At 47.9% G+C, this 15,786-nt stretch overlaps 1 protein-coding gene across 2 annotated transcripts in view; it reads right to left on the reverse strand.

Annotated features, from left to right (window-relative positions):
- Zmat5 (zinc finger matrin-type 5) overlaps nucleotides 1-15,786 on the reverse strand; it is a 30,024-nt gene that overhangs the window by 13,774 nt on the left and 464 nt on the right. Inside the window, exon 2 of one of the 2 annotated variants that reach the window (XM_028870644.2) lies at nucleotides 1,363-1,516. In XM_028870644.2, coding sequence (XP_028726477.1) covers nucleotides 1,363-1,489 — 127 coding nt within the window. In that variant the 5' untranslated portion in view covers nucleotides 1,490-1,516. Of the gene's footprint in view, nucleotides 1-1,362; nucleotides 1,517-15,786 lie in introns of those variants that run through there. The other variant, XM_028870645.2, reaches the window with a different exon arrangement.

The following is a 15,786-nucleotide window of genomic DNA, read 5'->3' on the forward strand; positions in this document are numbered from 1 at the left end:
CTGCTAAGACTCAGTTTTTGGCTTCCCAGATCTGGTTCTGTCCTTCACCTGCTTTGAGCCTGTGGTGTACCAACACGACCCCATCTCAGTCCAGGAACTCCGGGGCCATTGCAGCCACAATGCCAATCTCCTGTGCCTTTCGGCTGGCTCGGTGGAGCTCCTACCTATCAAGACAGGCCCTGTGCTGGGTGCTTCCCACTGCAGCCCATCATCAGGTTATCTAGGGCTGAGAAGCCTTTTCTAAAGGGCCCACCCTTCTCTGGCAGATGGACAGCACCCTCTGTGCCCATCACTGAACAGCCATTTCCCACACCCTATTGCCAACCAGCAGTATTCTTCATAAGGTTGCCCTGGAAGATCCAGCCCTGCCCACAGTCAGCTTCTGCTCCTCCATGCTTCTCTTACAGGCTGCATCCCTCTCCCCCTGCTCCCAGAAGTATGTCTGAAGTCCATATTCCAGCCAGCAGCTCAAAGACTAACTCCTCAAAGCGGGCTCTTCCAACTCACAGTGTCCCTTAGGTAGTCCATGGTAGGTAAACCCAGAGGCCTTGGTCAAGGTGTCTGGAAAAGGAGGCTCCACTCGGGCCTACCCCTCTCTCTACTCTTTTTGTTGATGTTGTTTTTGTCTTCCTACTTTGCAGCACTGGGAATCAAACACAAGGTCTTTCTGCATGCTAGGCAAACAATCCATCCCTGAGTTATAGCCTCAGCCCTTGGCTTTGTTAGGTTTTTTTAACACGGTGCCTGGCTAGCCTGGAACTCACTATGTAGACCAGGCTAGCCTTGTCTCAGACTCCTAGAGATTCACCTGCCTCTGCCTCCTGAGTGCTTGAAATAAGGTGTTCATCCCCACAAGTTGTTCTCTGACCTCCACATACACTGACTCTGGGCAAATGTGTGCATGCATTTGCCCACATGCAATTGAAGAAGACCTGGGTTCAGTTTACAGAACCTACATGGTGGTTCACAATCATCCACAGCTCCAGTTGCATGTCTTCTTCTGCCCTGCACACCAAGCATACATGTACTTACGTATGTGCAGGCAAATACATACATACAATAAAAACAAATGTTAAAAAAAAGTCAGCCAGGTGGCGCACGCCTTTAATCCTAGCACTTGGGAGGCAGAGACAGGCGGATCTCTGTGAGTTCGAGGCCAGCCTGGTCTACAAAGAGAGTTCCAGGACAGCCAAGACTACACAGAGAAACCCTGCCTTGAAAGGAGAAGGAGGAGGAGGAGGAGGAAGAGGAAGTAGTAGTAGTAGAAGTAGTAATCTTCCATCCCTAAAGTGTCCTTGTCTGGTGGGAAGTTAAGTCAGAGTGTGGTCCCCAGGAGCCGGCCCCGAGCCCACCAGCACCCACCTCGGAACATGTCGTACCACACCTTCTTGGCCTTGAGGTGCTGCAGCCCATTGAGGTGCTTCTTTCGGTTGTGCAGGTTGTCCTGGAAGGAGCGGTCACAGTAATCACAGAAGTATCGCTTCCCCATGGCCACCTCCACCAAATGCGAGGGCCCCTGCAAAGTCACAAAGCATTTGGTCAGACCACTGAAGAGACGATCCTGCGCCAAAGCTCTGGGCACACACAGGGTCCTCATCCGAGCACGGAGAGCCAGGCTCGGGCCAAGGCTTTGCTCGCAGGCCCGCTGCCTCTGGACTTTGCAGAGCTGACAGTTAGCTGACAGTCCTCCCAGAGGACCTCACTCTTCTGCTACACAGTTCAACACTGGCTGGCCCAGCTAGACCTTCAGGGTACGAGGTCCAAGTCTGGAGAGATTTATCTATTGATTCTGGTTTTTCCAGATAGTCTCTCTGTGTAACCCCCTGACTGTCCTGGATCTCGCTCTGTAGACCAGGCTGGCCTTGAACTCACAGAGATCCTCCTGCCTCTGCCTCCCGAGTGCTGGAATTAAAGGCGTGCACCACCACCGCCCTGCTGGAGATTTATTTTTTAAACTTCTAGGTAATTCTAAGGTGGACAGGTTGGAGGACCACCACCTTAAACCCTCTGGCTCGCCCTTCGTCCCTGGTGGGCCTCCAACCTCCGTGTTCTCTCCGTCCAGGCCTCCCCCTGCTCCTCACACATGCCAGGCATGTGGCTGCCGTCTTGGGTTTGTCCTTGCTGAGCCTGGGCTGGAGACTGTCTCTCAGACACCTGTCACACTCGCTCACTCAGTCCTTTGCTCCAATGCTCCCACGATCAGTGGATCTGAACTCGACCACTCGACCTGAACACACAGGATCCTCTTTAGTTCTCAGCACTTTTGCTTTATTTTTCCTCAGAGCACTTACCTTCTTTAAAGTAATAAATTACTTGTTATGTTACTGTCTTTCTTTTCCAACAAGAATATAAATCCGTGAAGGCAAGTATATTTTGCTGTTTCTTAGGGGCTCCAGCCCCTAAGTGGTACTTGGAACAGAGCAGGTAGGCAACCAGGCATTTGCAGAATAAATTAATGAATCACCACGCTCCCTTTGGGACAACTGGGGTTCAGAGGGAGGAAGCCATTTGCCTAATGTCACACAGCTGGTAAGCAGAAAGCAAATACAGGTCCCCTAAAATTCTGCTGCCAAGTGTTCCCCCTCCTACAGCTCGCTCAGTGCTCAGGGAAGCCAGAGAGCGCCACAGCAGGTGCTGACAGCTTCCTGAGGAGCCGGCTGCGTCTTGGGGGAGGAGGTTCCCAGGCAGCATCAGATGGAGACACTGCAGTGTCTCCAGGACCTTCAGCAACAGCTCCCTCAGCCACCACGTCCCATGGCAAGGCGAACAGTGATTGAATCACTCTCATGGCCACGTCCCGGGTCTTGCAGCCCACTGGGAGCTATCCCGAGGGACAACGAAGACTAAGGCCAGAGCAGCCCCTCCCACGACAAGAGCAGGCTCCTGAGGGAGGCCCAGAGGAAGATGGAAACGACTTCCCTGAGGTTACAGGGTAGCTATCTGAAGTGCCACACACCTGGCACACCGGGTTGACTCTGGGACTGAACCCACAGAGCAAACAGATGGGGGAGCACACCTCGGGAAGCTGGGACTGGAAGGGAGGAGGAGACAAACAGTTGCCCGGGCTGGTTGAGGCAGCCAAGCAGGCTGATGGAGGAAGTTGCTCTTGCAGCAGACAGGGGTGGCAGCCATTAAGTCAAGGGCTGTAATGGGATCAGGAACAGCTAGACATTCCAAATGAAAACGTATAAAACCTCTCTTCTCCCATTACTTCCCAGAAACTGCATCCCAGACACGAGGACTTGATCTATTAAATTTGGCAGCTCTAATGCACCCCGTCTTGCCAATAAACTTATAGGAATTGGATTGAAATTGTAAGAGATGAACGCTTAACGGCCGAGTGCTTAACCAAGCCATTCACGAAGCTTGAATCTCCACGGACGGAGCTGCCGGCTCCGGAGAGTAATGGGAAAAGGAGGGGCGGAGGAAGGTGTCCCTCTGGAGACTGACAGGAAGTGGAGCAGTGGCTCTGCAACAGACGGAGGTGGACAAAACCACCCAGAGCACAGAAACCAGCTGTGTGACCTTATGCAGGTCACTGTCCCTTCCTCGCACCTAGATTTTACTGTGTGAATCCGAGACAGTGGATCTGAATGATCAGCTATCGTTTCAGGAGTAATACAGACAAATATGCTAATACAAAGTTACAGATTTAGGCGAGGCTACAGGTCAGTGGCAGTGCACTTGCCCAGCAGGCATGTGGCGATGGGTCCAATCTCTAGCACCACAAATAAAAAAGACTAGGAACTGAGACTAACTCATGTTCAGCATCAAGTGCTCAGGAAACATTATTGGAGTCGTGGTTCTGAGCATCTATCAGACACTGGCTTTGCATGCATCATCCCACACAAGCCTCATCATGACCTGCAAGGGATGCCCATGAGACTTCAGGGTAAGAGCACTGAGACCCCAAGAGGCAAAGAAACTCAGTCAAGGCCACACACTAGCAGGCAGCTGAACTGGGCTTAGAACCCAGGTAGGATGTCGGCACTACACTAACCACAAGTCTCCAACAAATCATATGGACACTTACTATTCATTCACCCCACTACCATGCTGGTCCCTTTGAAACCCAAAATGTATGCATTAAAACCTACTTATGAATGGGAAAGATGAGGATCAGAGAGATACTATGAAGTGCCTTGGTCACAGAACAGGTTTCAGAATAAGGGAAGCCTCTAGTCACACCATTGGAAACACTAGCCCACTAGGAAATCAAGGCCACACGCCTCTCTGTCCATCTGCTCGGTCACACCAGAAACCAAACGAGCTCCTCCCCCGTGCACACATACATGGTGGCAAACCTCCTTTATGAACCTCAGCTAAGAGCCACAGCTGCCCACCCATAACCTCCTCTGGCTACCCCAGACAAGTCCACAGATCTGTCAGGAGAAGCCGGGGCTATCACTTGCCCTCTAGGGGCCTCATTGTACAGTGGCCGGAGGAGGGTCAAACCAGGAGATCTCTAAGGACCCCTGTAGGTCTAGTGTCTGTTGGTGACCACAGAAGGTGACCACAAGGCCAGGCAGTAGTGGCACATGTCTTTAATCCCAGCACTAGGGAGGCAGAGGCAGGAGGATCTCTGTGAGTTTGAGGCCAGCCTGGTCTACAAAGTGAGTTCCAGGTCAGCCAGGGTTGTTACACAGAGAAACCCTGTCTCAAAAAACCAAAAAAAAGGAAGGTGACCACAACAGTCCCTTCATTCAACTGTCACTGTTCGGATGGCACTGAGTCCCAGCCCCTGTTATCACCTGCTCTGGTTTCTAGGGAGGTCATGTGGGGTAAGGGGCAAGAACTGGGCTCTCGAGTTCAAGCCTAAATTTAAAAGATTTTTTTTTCTTAAGATTTATTTATTTATTATGTATACAGTGACCTGCCTGCATGTTTTCCTGCAGGCCAGAAGAGGGCACCAGATCTCATTACAGGTGGTTGTGAGCCGCCATATGGTTGCTGGGAATTGAACTCAGGACCTCTAGAAGAACAGCCAGTGCTCTTAACCTCTGAGCCATCTCTCCAGCCCCGGGCTACTGCTTTCCAACTCTAGTCTTACCAGTCCTTTGACTCCACTGTTTCCCATGACAGCAGGGATGTTAAGAGCGGCCCGAGGGTGGCTGTGAGCATCAGGGCATTCGTGTTTGCACTACCACAGCACCAGGCCCATATAGGCCCTCATGAAACCCTAGCTTTCGATACCATCAGTATTAGAGGCCTGTTGAAACTGGATGTCAGAGTTCAAACGGCCCCTGAAATTACCCAGTTTACATTGCAGATAAGGCAAGTGAGTCTCAGAGAGGACCACGGAGCGACCAAAGTCCACAGCACCAAAGGAGAGGTGGGCCTGGACCCCCAGCACCACAGACCAGACTCCCCATTGCATGATGGCTCCACAGCCTCCAGTGCCCAGGGATAACAGCCGAGGCTCAGTGCTTTCACCTCTCCCCAGGCTTGTCCCCACAGCCAGGGGCTCAAAGCCATGCCTTGGCAGGAGCTGGCCTTTAGCAAGGTGACCTCTCCAGACAAGAAGTTCCAGGCACCCGATCCAAATGCCTCCCAGTAAGGGCTTGGGCACATATTAAGGGGCAGCCTGCAGAACTTCCTAGCCAGGTACAGCACCTTGCCACACTGTAAACAGAACCATTCGTGCCACAGCCAGGTGTCTTTGCACAAAGCACACCCTGCACCACTGTGCTCCTTGGCCCTGAGTTGGCAGAAGGGAGACAGCTGGAGTGTCTATGCATGGGGCCCAGACAGCAGCATGCGGTGCTGACTAAGCTGGCCTTCTCCACCATGATTCATCCCCATCTTCAGCAGTGGGAGCTAGGCTCTGTCCGGAACACAGAATGATCCAGCCCCACGCCTCACCAAGAACACAGGTGGTACCACCGACCCACTCCTAGGGACCAGGTCCATGGCTACAACACTATCTGCTGGTTCCCCAGAGCTTCACCAGATGCCAGGGCTGGCTATTCATGGCCAAGGGACAATACTTAAGCTGGTGAGACTTAAGTCCTCTGGGACCACACGGCAGATTCTAATGCCAATGCCCTCTGCAAAGTGATTTCAAGTACTGAGTGTGCCCTTAGCTATAAAACCAGGGTCTCACAGCTGATAGCACATGGCTCTTCAGCATCCACAAGGAATGGGTTCCAGGACCCTCATGGATAGCACCTCCCCCAGCTCATCCTTTATATAAAATGTCACAGAATTTGCATCTAACCCACATACAGCCTCTTGTATATTTTAAATCATCTCTAGAGCATTTATAATACCCAGTAAATATAAATGTTATGGAAACAGTTGTTTTATTGTATTGTTTAGGGAATAATGACAAAAATATCTATAAATATTCAGTACTTTTTGTTTTGAGACACGGTTTCTCTGTGTAGCCCTGGCTGTTCTGTAGACCAGGTTAGCCTCGAACTCAGAGATCCACCTGCCTCTGCCTCCTAAGCAGTGAGATTAAAGGTCTGTACCACCATTCAGGCTCCTTTTTGAAAACTGCAGTCAGACAGGACCCTGATATCTCACTTTTCATGCAGGCTTATTCTCTTGTAGGCCTCCTTCCCCTCTAGAACACAGGCTCAAGGGCAAAGAACTCGGTCTAGGCCACCATTGCTCCCAATTGCCAAGAACACACTGCCTGCATAATAAACGAGGGGCTTGCAGAGCCAAGCCCTCCCTCCCTCCACCTTGCTCCACGCCATTAGCTCCCAGGCCCTTTTTGGAAAAGCCAAGCAGGTATGTCTCTCACTGCACCAGCTCCTGCCACACTGGATACCTGACTCTTGAAGCTGCCCACAGAACTTAACCCGTCCTGGCTAACTCACTGCACCTGACAATCCTCCAGGCTCAATGACCAACCTCTACCCACAGGGGGAGGAAGAGATGGGGAGGGGTGGGGGGAGTGGGGTGAAGGGAAACATCTTCAGATTTGATTCATGCATGCTGGTGTCTCACTTTCATTCTTTAAGAACTTTCTTATTTTTATGTGTGTGAGGGCTTTGTCTGCATACACACACACACACACACACACACACACACACACACACACACACACATCACATGTGCAGTGCCCACAGAGGCCAGAAGGAGGTGTTGAATCCCCTGGAACTGGAGTTACAGGTGGCTTTGAGCCGCCATTTGGATGCTAGGAACTGAACCTGGGTCCTCTGGAGGAGCAGTTAGTGCTCTTAACGGCTGAGCCATCTCTCCAGCACCCAAAGGGTTTCGGAGACTCAACACAGAGCCTTTACACACTCGGCTGGTGCCCGACACTGAGCTACAGATCTGCAACCCTCAGTTCCATTCTGACTTCGCCTTCACAGAGGGCCTTCTTGAGGTGAGGCCTGTTCTGCCCATGAGGACCAGCTTCTCGGCACTTGTCATCTGCTCACAGCTGGCCGGGCTGACAATAATGGCAACAATTACTGCTAGCAATAACAACATCTCATCCTGAAGGCTCTGAACTGGTAGTACTGAGAGCCCCACGCCTCATCTGTGGCCCTTCCCTGCCATGCACAGGGCTAAAGTAAGCCACCAGCGTGGCCTTGGCCAGGGGCTGGAATGTACACTGTAATTATCCTGACTTGCGCTCACTGCATGCTGCCCTCAAGCTCCCCTGCCGTTTCTTCTAATCATGGCACCATGGGAGCCCAGGTAAAGAGTAAAGCATGGCTTTATCGCAAGCCCTCACAGCACCACAGCACCCCAGTGCCATGCCTGCTGTCAGGAGCTGATGGGGTCAGAGCTGGTCTGTGGGGATGGTCCAAGGTGGCCTGCTCAGGACCCTGCTCTGAAGGAAACGCAGACAGGCCCTGTATGTAGGAGCACCTGCAGGTGATGCTGCACAGCTCTCATCCAACAAGGATAGCATTTCTCAAGGCAAAAGACTCTTCCTCTAGGCTGGAGAGAGGGCTCAGCGGTTAAGAGCACTGCTTGTTCTTCTGGAGGACTCAGGTTCAATTCCCAGCACCCGCATGTCAGTTTCACAACTGTCTGTCATTCCAGGGTATCTGACACTGTCACACACACAGACATACATACAGGCAACACACCAATACACATAAAAATAAATCTTTTGTTTGTTTGTTTTTTGAGACAGCGTTTTTCTTTTCTTTTCCTTTCTTCTTCTTTATTTATTTATTTTTTAATTTTTATTTTTTTCCGAGCTGAGGACCGAACCCAGGGCCTTGCGCTTGCTAGGCAAGTGCTCTACCACTGAGCTAAATCCCCAACCCCTTCTTTTCTTTTCTATTCTTTTCTTTCTTTTTTTTTTTTTTGAGACAGGGTTTCTCTGTGTATCTTTGCACCTTCCGTGGAACTCACTCTGTAGCCCAGGCTGGCCTCGAACTCACAGAGATCCACCTGCCTCTGCCTCCCAAGTGCTGGGATTAAAGGCGTCACCTGGCAAGACAGGGTTTTTCTATGGAGCTCTGGCTGTCTTGAAAGTTGCTCTGTAGATCAGGCTGGCTGGCCTTGAACTCACAGAGATCCTCCCTGCCTCTGCCTCCTGAGTGAAAAAAAAAAAAAAAAAGAATCTCCTCCTTCACTGCACACATACAGACTAGAACAGACATAGAATATTTACTATGGTTATCCCTGGCTCAGGAATTATGTGTGTTTTATTTTTTCACTTTGTTATTCTTATAAGAAGTTCTACATTTAGTGTAGATTGTTTGAAAACCGTTAAAACCAAAAGCATTCCCTTGGAAAAGTGGGGACTGAACAGACTGTGGTGTCTCATGCACACTGGAGGTACAGACAGACCTTTGTGAGTTTGAGCCCAGACTGGTCTACATTGCAAGTTCTAGGCCAGTCATGGCTACACAGTGAGACCTTGCCCCAAAAAGGGACTGGAGAGAAGGCTCAGTGGTTTAGAGTACTTGTTGCTCTTTCAGAGGACCAGTGTTCAGTTCCCAGCACCCACATGTTATGAGAGACACAACAATCCCTATCTCCAGATCCTGGGGATTCAATGTCCTCTTTAGACCTCCACAGGCATCAGGCATGCACGTGGTACACACACACACACACACACACACACACACACACACACACACACACACACACACTTTTTAAAACGTTTAAGCAGGAACTGAGATGTGGCTCAGCAGTAGAGCATGTATCTGGCCCGCGTGAGGCTCTGGGTTTAGATATCAGACAAGAAAGGCTAAGTTTTACTCTTTCCCCTTAGGAGGCTGCCATAGATGTTTCCCGGGACTTTGTCCACCCGGATAAATCAGCTTGGGTGGAAGTGGAAAAGGACAGAATAAATATTTCCTTCAGCTCCCGTTAGGTGAGCACCAAGGAAACCCTGGTTCTAACCTGACCTGGCCTAACAACCCCGAGTGAGGGTTGGCTGCACCTGGTTCTGGGCTCCAGACCACACGCTGAAGAAGATAATTTCTCATCACATGGTTACAGGTCTCAGGAGGCTGGAGTTCCCAGTCAGGAGACAAAAATAGTCTGAAGGAGGCTCCTGAACTAAATACTAGACTGCAAACCATGTCTGCCTCCTCCTCCTTCCTGTCACCAATGCTGTGCTGCTCCAGCCAGACCACACTTCGTAGCCAAGGCCCCTCCGCTGCCTGGCCGGCACTGTGCATCCTACAGCCTTCCTAAACTCAGCCCTGCTCAAAATGTCTGTGGCTCCCACATGAGAACCTTGTCGAAAATGAAATCTTGAGCTGGTGAGATGGTTCACCGGCTAAAGGTAATTTCATCAAAGCCTGATGACCTGACTTCCATGATCAGGTAGAGAGAATGGATCCCACAAAGCTGTTCTCTGCCTCCATAGCTGCGCCTTGGCAAGTGCTCATACACACACCACCTCTCTCTCTCTCTCTCTCTCTCTCTCTCTCTCTCTCTCTCTCTCTCTCTCTCTCACACACACACACACACACACACACACACACACACACACACACACACACACACGAAAAGGACCAAAGACAGAAAGAAATAGCAATAGTCTCCTGGGCCAGAGTGGGGCGCAATAGCAAAGCACTTAGCTAGGAGAGTGTGGCTCTGGGTTCAACACCCACTACTCTCCTGTCCTGGGCCAAGTCTCAGAAACTCTGACTTAGTGACCTAGGGATCTGTATTTGAACCAGCGTTACTAGATGCCCCCGAACGACAGAACCCAGAGGAATAAACGTCATCTACAGGCAGCCTTGATGGGACATTCTGACTAAACGGAGGCTGCTGGACTTGAGTTCCAGTCAGAAAGACACTGACATGAACGCTTCAGCTCACCGAAGTGTTAGCCCCGACTTGATACAGAGCAGGCTTTGTAGAATGGGGAAATTCCTACTGAACATGTGTCTTTTCACGCCACAGCATTCAGGTAGCTGAGGTAGAAGTGTCTCAACTCACAGGCCAGCTTGGACTAAACAGTCAGACAGTCAGACCACGTCTCAAAACACAACACACACAAACCTGTGTAACTGGTATTTAAAAAGCATGCTCTTATTTTGTTTTAGACAGGGCTTCTCTGTTTAGCCCTGGCTGTCCCAGGACTTGATCTATATACAAGGCTGGCTTGGAACTCAGAGATCCGCCTGCCTCTGCCTCCTGAGTGCAGGGATTAAAGGCGTGCACCACCACCGCCCAGTTTAAAAGCATTCTTAACATTAAAAATAATTTTGATATATTAAATATCTGACAGATGATCACTGGGATTCTGATTTAAGATCTAAGATGAAAATATCATGTAACTGACAAGACATACATCAGCAATTAATATTAGATTTATGGTTTTAGGTTGAGAGATTATCAGTGAGTGATTGAAACTCTGACTGTGTTAGAATGACCCAGGGTGCTAAAAAATGTCATTTTAGGGTCCCCCCCCCCTTCCCCTATATCCTTATGTCATGTGAGGGATAAAGTCTAGTGTGTGAGTGGGTGTGTTGTGTTGAGCTAAGGCAGGGTTCTAGGCAGCTCAAACTGGCCTCAACCTCTTCATACAGTTAAGGAGAACCTTGAACTTCTGATCCTCCTGCCTCACTAACTCCTGGGATACACCATGCTGAAGCCCAAACCCAAGCCCTTGTTTGTATTAAGTAAAGCACTCCACCAACGGAGTTAACTCCCAACCCCAGAGCCTGTAATTTGTTGTCACGGTTCTGGGTTTTTAAAAAGTACTGAACTATAAAGAGAGAGAGAGAAAGAACATAAAGTTGTGTAGGTAGGGAGATAGGGGAGGATCTGGGAGGAACTAGGAGAGGGTTAAAACATGATCAATATACACTATATGGTTTGAGTCCATCCTGGTCTACATAGTGAGTTCCAGGCCAGCCAGGGCTACCTAGAGCAACCCTGTATCCAAAAAAAACAAAACAACAAAAAAAAAAACCATATATACATATACAAATTATATGAAAAAAATTTTCTATCAAAAAATTAGAAAAGGAAACAAATTAGTAAACTGGGTGTAGTAGTGCATGCTTTTAATCCCGGCACTAAGGAGGCTGAGCAAGGCAGATCACTGTGAGTTCAAGGCCAGTTTGGTTTACATAGTGAGTTCCAGGACAACCAGGGCTACACTTTTGTTATTTCTCAAAATAACAAAAGTACTGCATGGCTCCACTTCATCCCCTTCAGAACAGCTATCAGTAAGAAAACAAATGCTGGGGAGGATACTTGGGGAAACAGAGCCTTCCCATACACTGCTGGTGGGAGTGTTTACTGGTACAGCCACTGTGGAAATCAGTTTGATGGCTCCTCAACACACATTTAGCAGACACTCAGCCAACCACTCCTGGGGAATACCTGAAGGACTCAGATCCGCACAACACAGAACCTGAATGTGTTCATAACAGCCACGTTACGGGGTCAGTGTAGGTGTCCATCAACAGACAAATGGATTAAGAAAATGGGACATATATACACAATGGAATTTTACCTAACCATAAAGAACAAAATTATATCATTTACGGGAAACGGGTGCAACTGGAGAACGTCATATTAAGGGAAATGAGTCAGACTCAGAAAAACAATTATCATATTCCATCTGTAGATCCTAGATTCTATACCGATACATAAAAATCATAAATGCATATGAGATACGGAAATAGAAGCAAAACTATGTGTGGGAATGTTTGGAAATAATAATAAGAGGGCCAAAGTACAAAAATAAATTTGTATGGAAATGTGTCTATGAATTCCACTCCTATACACAATCAATTTTAAAAAGTATTGAATTGTTTGTAAGAAATTTAAATTCAGCATAAACTTAATTAATTAAATTTGCTAGTAACTAAGTATCCTTGGGGAAATTGAGCTTGTTAGGTTATGCATCCCAAGTACTTAAAAAGAAAATCAAATATATTAAAATTATAAATGGAGTTAAATGTTTGAGGGAATGCAATTAAACTGTAAGTAGAGCTGAGTGTCTAGAGGAATTTAGTTTGTTCAACTTGAGTTCAAATATTAATCAAAAAAAAAGTAAAGGTTGTTTTTCTCATTTCCCTAGATTTTTGTGTAGAACACTGAAGATTTTCCCCCCACTGAGACTGTCTCACTTCATAGCCTAGGGCTGGCCTCAGACTTTCAATATTTCTGCCTTAGCCTCCCAGAGTGCTGGGATCACAGCGAAGCACCACTGTGCCTGACTCAACAATTGTATTTTTACAAAAAAAAAAAAAGCCTTTTTTTTTTCCTGGATGGTGATGGTTCACGCCTTTAATCCCAGTACTTGGGAGGCAGAGGCAGGAGGATCTCTGTGAGTTCAAGGCCAGCCTGGTCTACAAAGGGAGTTCCAGGATAGCCAGGGCTACACAGAGAAACTGTCTTGAAAAAAACAACAACAACAAAAAACCTTTATTAGTTTTGGTTTTTCAAGACAGGGTTTCTCTGTGTAGAGTTGGTGCCTGTCCTAGATCTCCCTCCGTAGACCAGGACAGCCTCAAACTCACAGAGATCTACCTGGCTCTGCCCACCAAGTGCTGGGATTAAAGGCTTGCACAACCACCACCTGCCCCCCCCCTCTTTTTTTTCAAGACAGGGTTTTTCTGGGACTTTCTCTGTAGACCAGGCTAGCCTTGCATTCAGAGATCTGCCTGCCTCTGCCTCCCAAAGTACTGGATTAAAGGAATGTGCCATCACCACCCAGCTTTTAAAAAAAAAAAGACTGGGTCTTACTCTGTAGTCCTGGTTGGTCTACAACTTACTATGTTGCTGAGGCTAGCCTTAAATTTACAGAGATCTGCCTCCTCTACCTCCCAACTATTGGGATTAAAGGAATGTGCCATCATGCCCAACATTTAAAAATTTTAATAAAAAACTGAAAAAAATTAATGTTTTATTTTCTTTATTTTTTTTTAAAGTTTCTTTTATGTGCATTGGTGTTTTTTGAGTGCATGTACATCTGAGTGAGGATGTCAGGTTGCCTGGAACTCTTGTGGATTGTGGAGGACCTGGATTTAGTCTCTAGTGCCCACATGCAGCTCACAGCTATTCATAATTCCCGTCCTAAGGGATCCAAAGCACGAATGTGGTGCACATACACACATACATTCAGGCAAAACACTCACACATATAAGATAAAAATAATAAATGTTTAAAAATAACACAAAGTAGCTGGGCGGTGGTGGCGCACGCCTTTAATCCTAGCACTCGGGAGGCAGAGCCAGGCGGATCTCTGTGAGTTCCAGGCCAGCCTGGGCTACCAAGTGAGCTCCAGGAAAGGCGCAAAGCTACACAGAGAAACCCTGTCTCGGAAAACAAAAAAAAAAAAAAAAAAAATAACACAAAGTAGAAATTAAATCAAATCAAATAAGCCACACCTTTAACCCCCTTTAGTCATCCTTCTCATCCCACATAAAATGATTTCCTGTCCTCTGAACTTGCAGTCAACCAAATTTGTTGTAGGTATCTTGCAGGTGATAGCAAAACCTAAGTATTCTTTCCCTGCAGGCTCACAACTTCCTGCCAGAAGTTACCAGGATGCTTTGCAAGTAGTAAACAGGCATGCTGAGAGGAGCCCATCCTCAGTATTGTCCACTTCCCCTTTAGTCCCTAACCAGACTTCACTGCTGCTCTTTACAGGTCACATATGTCAGACGGCGAGTTATGACTAGAGATCAGTCCTCGGTGTAATCTATCAATTCATTTATTTAGAGAAAGAGTCTAATGTAGTCCAGGCTGGGCTCAAACAATACCTTGCCAATGCTCTGAACTTCTGTTTCTCCTGCCTCCACCTCCCAAGTGCTGGGATTGTAATCCTGCGCCAGTCTTCAGGTCTTATCCCAGTCTCAGACCAGCCCTCTGAACTTCAGAATCATAGCCCCATTTGCTCTAGATGTTTCCACTTCATAGCTAAGGGACAACTCACATGAAACACAATTTACAGAGCTGGAGAGCCTGTTAGAAGCATGTACTACTCTAACAGAGGGCCCAAGTTTGGTACCTGGCACCCACATAGGATAGCTCACAAACCACCTCTAACTCCAGCTCCAGGGGATCCAATACCCTTTCCTGGATTCTGTGGGCACTGCCATTCAGGAGTACATATCAACCCCTCCACCCACCTTATAATATGCATAATCTGTCATAACAAAAAACAAGTCTTTAAACACACATACAATTTACAGGCCAGGCACAGTGGTGCATGCCTGTAATTTCACCCTTCCAGAGACAGAGACAGGAGGATCACCAGGAGTTCAGAGTCAGGCTAGTCTATGTAGTTGGTTCCAGGCCCCCCAGAGCTAGTGTGAAAACTGGTCTCAGAATAAGCAATTAGACAAAAACAATTTAGTCCTTGAGGTCAAACTTTGATTTACCCCTATATATTAATTCTTTTTGTTTGTTTTTGTATTGTTTAGGACAGGGCTTGTCTATGTAGCCCTGGGTGTTCTGGAATCTGTAAACCAGGCTGGCCTTGAACTCAAAGACTCACCTGTCTCTCCAGAGTGTTGGTACCAAAGGCCTGCACAATTGAACGCAGGGTTTTTGTTTGTTTGTTTGTTTGTGGGTGGTTTTTTTGTTTGTTTTGGTTTGTTTTGGTTTGGTTTTTCGAGACACGGTTTCTCAGTGTAGCTTTTGGAGCCTGTCCTGGAATCCTGAAACTCACTGTGTAGACCAGGCTGGCCTCGAACTCACATAGATCCGCTTGCCTCTGCATCCCGAATGCTGGGATTAAAGGCTTGCACCACCACCGCTCGGCTTCTGATTCCTCTTTTTTTCACAAATCTGCTAGCTTGCTCCGTCTACCCTACCTCCCAAAATGCATCTCAAATCTGCTGATTATTCTAATCCACTCTTCTCTAAATCACCTTCCTCTGTAATTTCCCCTCTTCAGTCTATTTTCTACCAAGAAGCCAGAAAGATAGCATTAAACTGTAAGTTAGATCTTGTCACATTACAGTTTAAAACCATTCAGTGTCTCCCTCGTGCAATTAGGAAAAAAATAGACTCCTTATCACAGGTACAAGGCCAGACTAGAAATGACCTCAGGCCACCTACTAAGAGTCCATGCTACATTTTCTGAAGCACCCCAGCATTACAACTGCCTCTAAAACTTTGCACAAACATTATCCAGTTTACCCACATTATCCTGTTTCCCTGCTGCTACATATTCAGTCCTCCGTTGAGTGGCTACCGGGCTTAGAGAGCACCACCAACCTGTCCAAGCATTCAGTTTTTTCTTCTAGAGTCCTAGCTTCCAGAAGCGCTGGCCCTCTTCATTACCCAAACAATAGTCCGAGCACTCCACCAGAGCTGGGACCTTTCATCTGCTGGGGACCAGCTCAAGACCGAGTGGGGATCCTCAGAAAAGCATTTCTAGGG

This window comes from Peromyscus leucopus, chromosome 7 (assembly GCF_004664715.2).
Source record: "Peromyscus leucopus breed LL Stock chromosome 7, UCI_PerLeu_2.1, whole genome shotgun sequence".
NCBI classification, from domain to species: Eukaryota; Metazoa; Chordata; class Mammalia; order Rodentia; family Cricetidae; genus Peromyscus; species Peromyscus leucopus.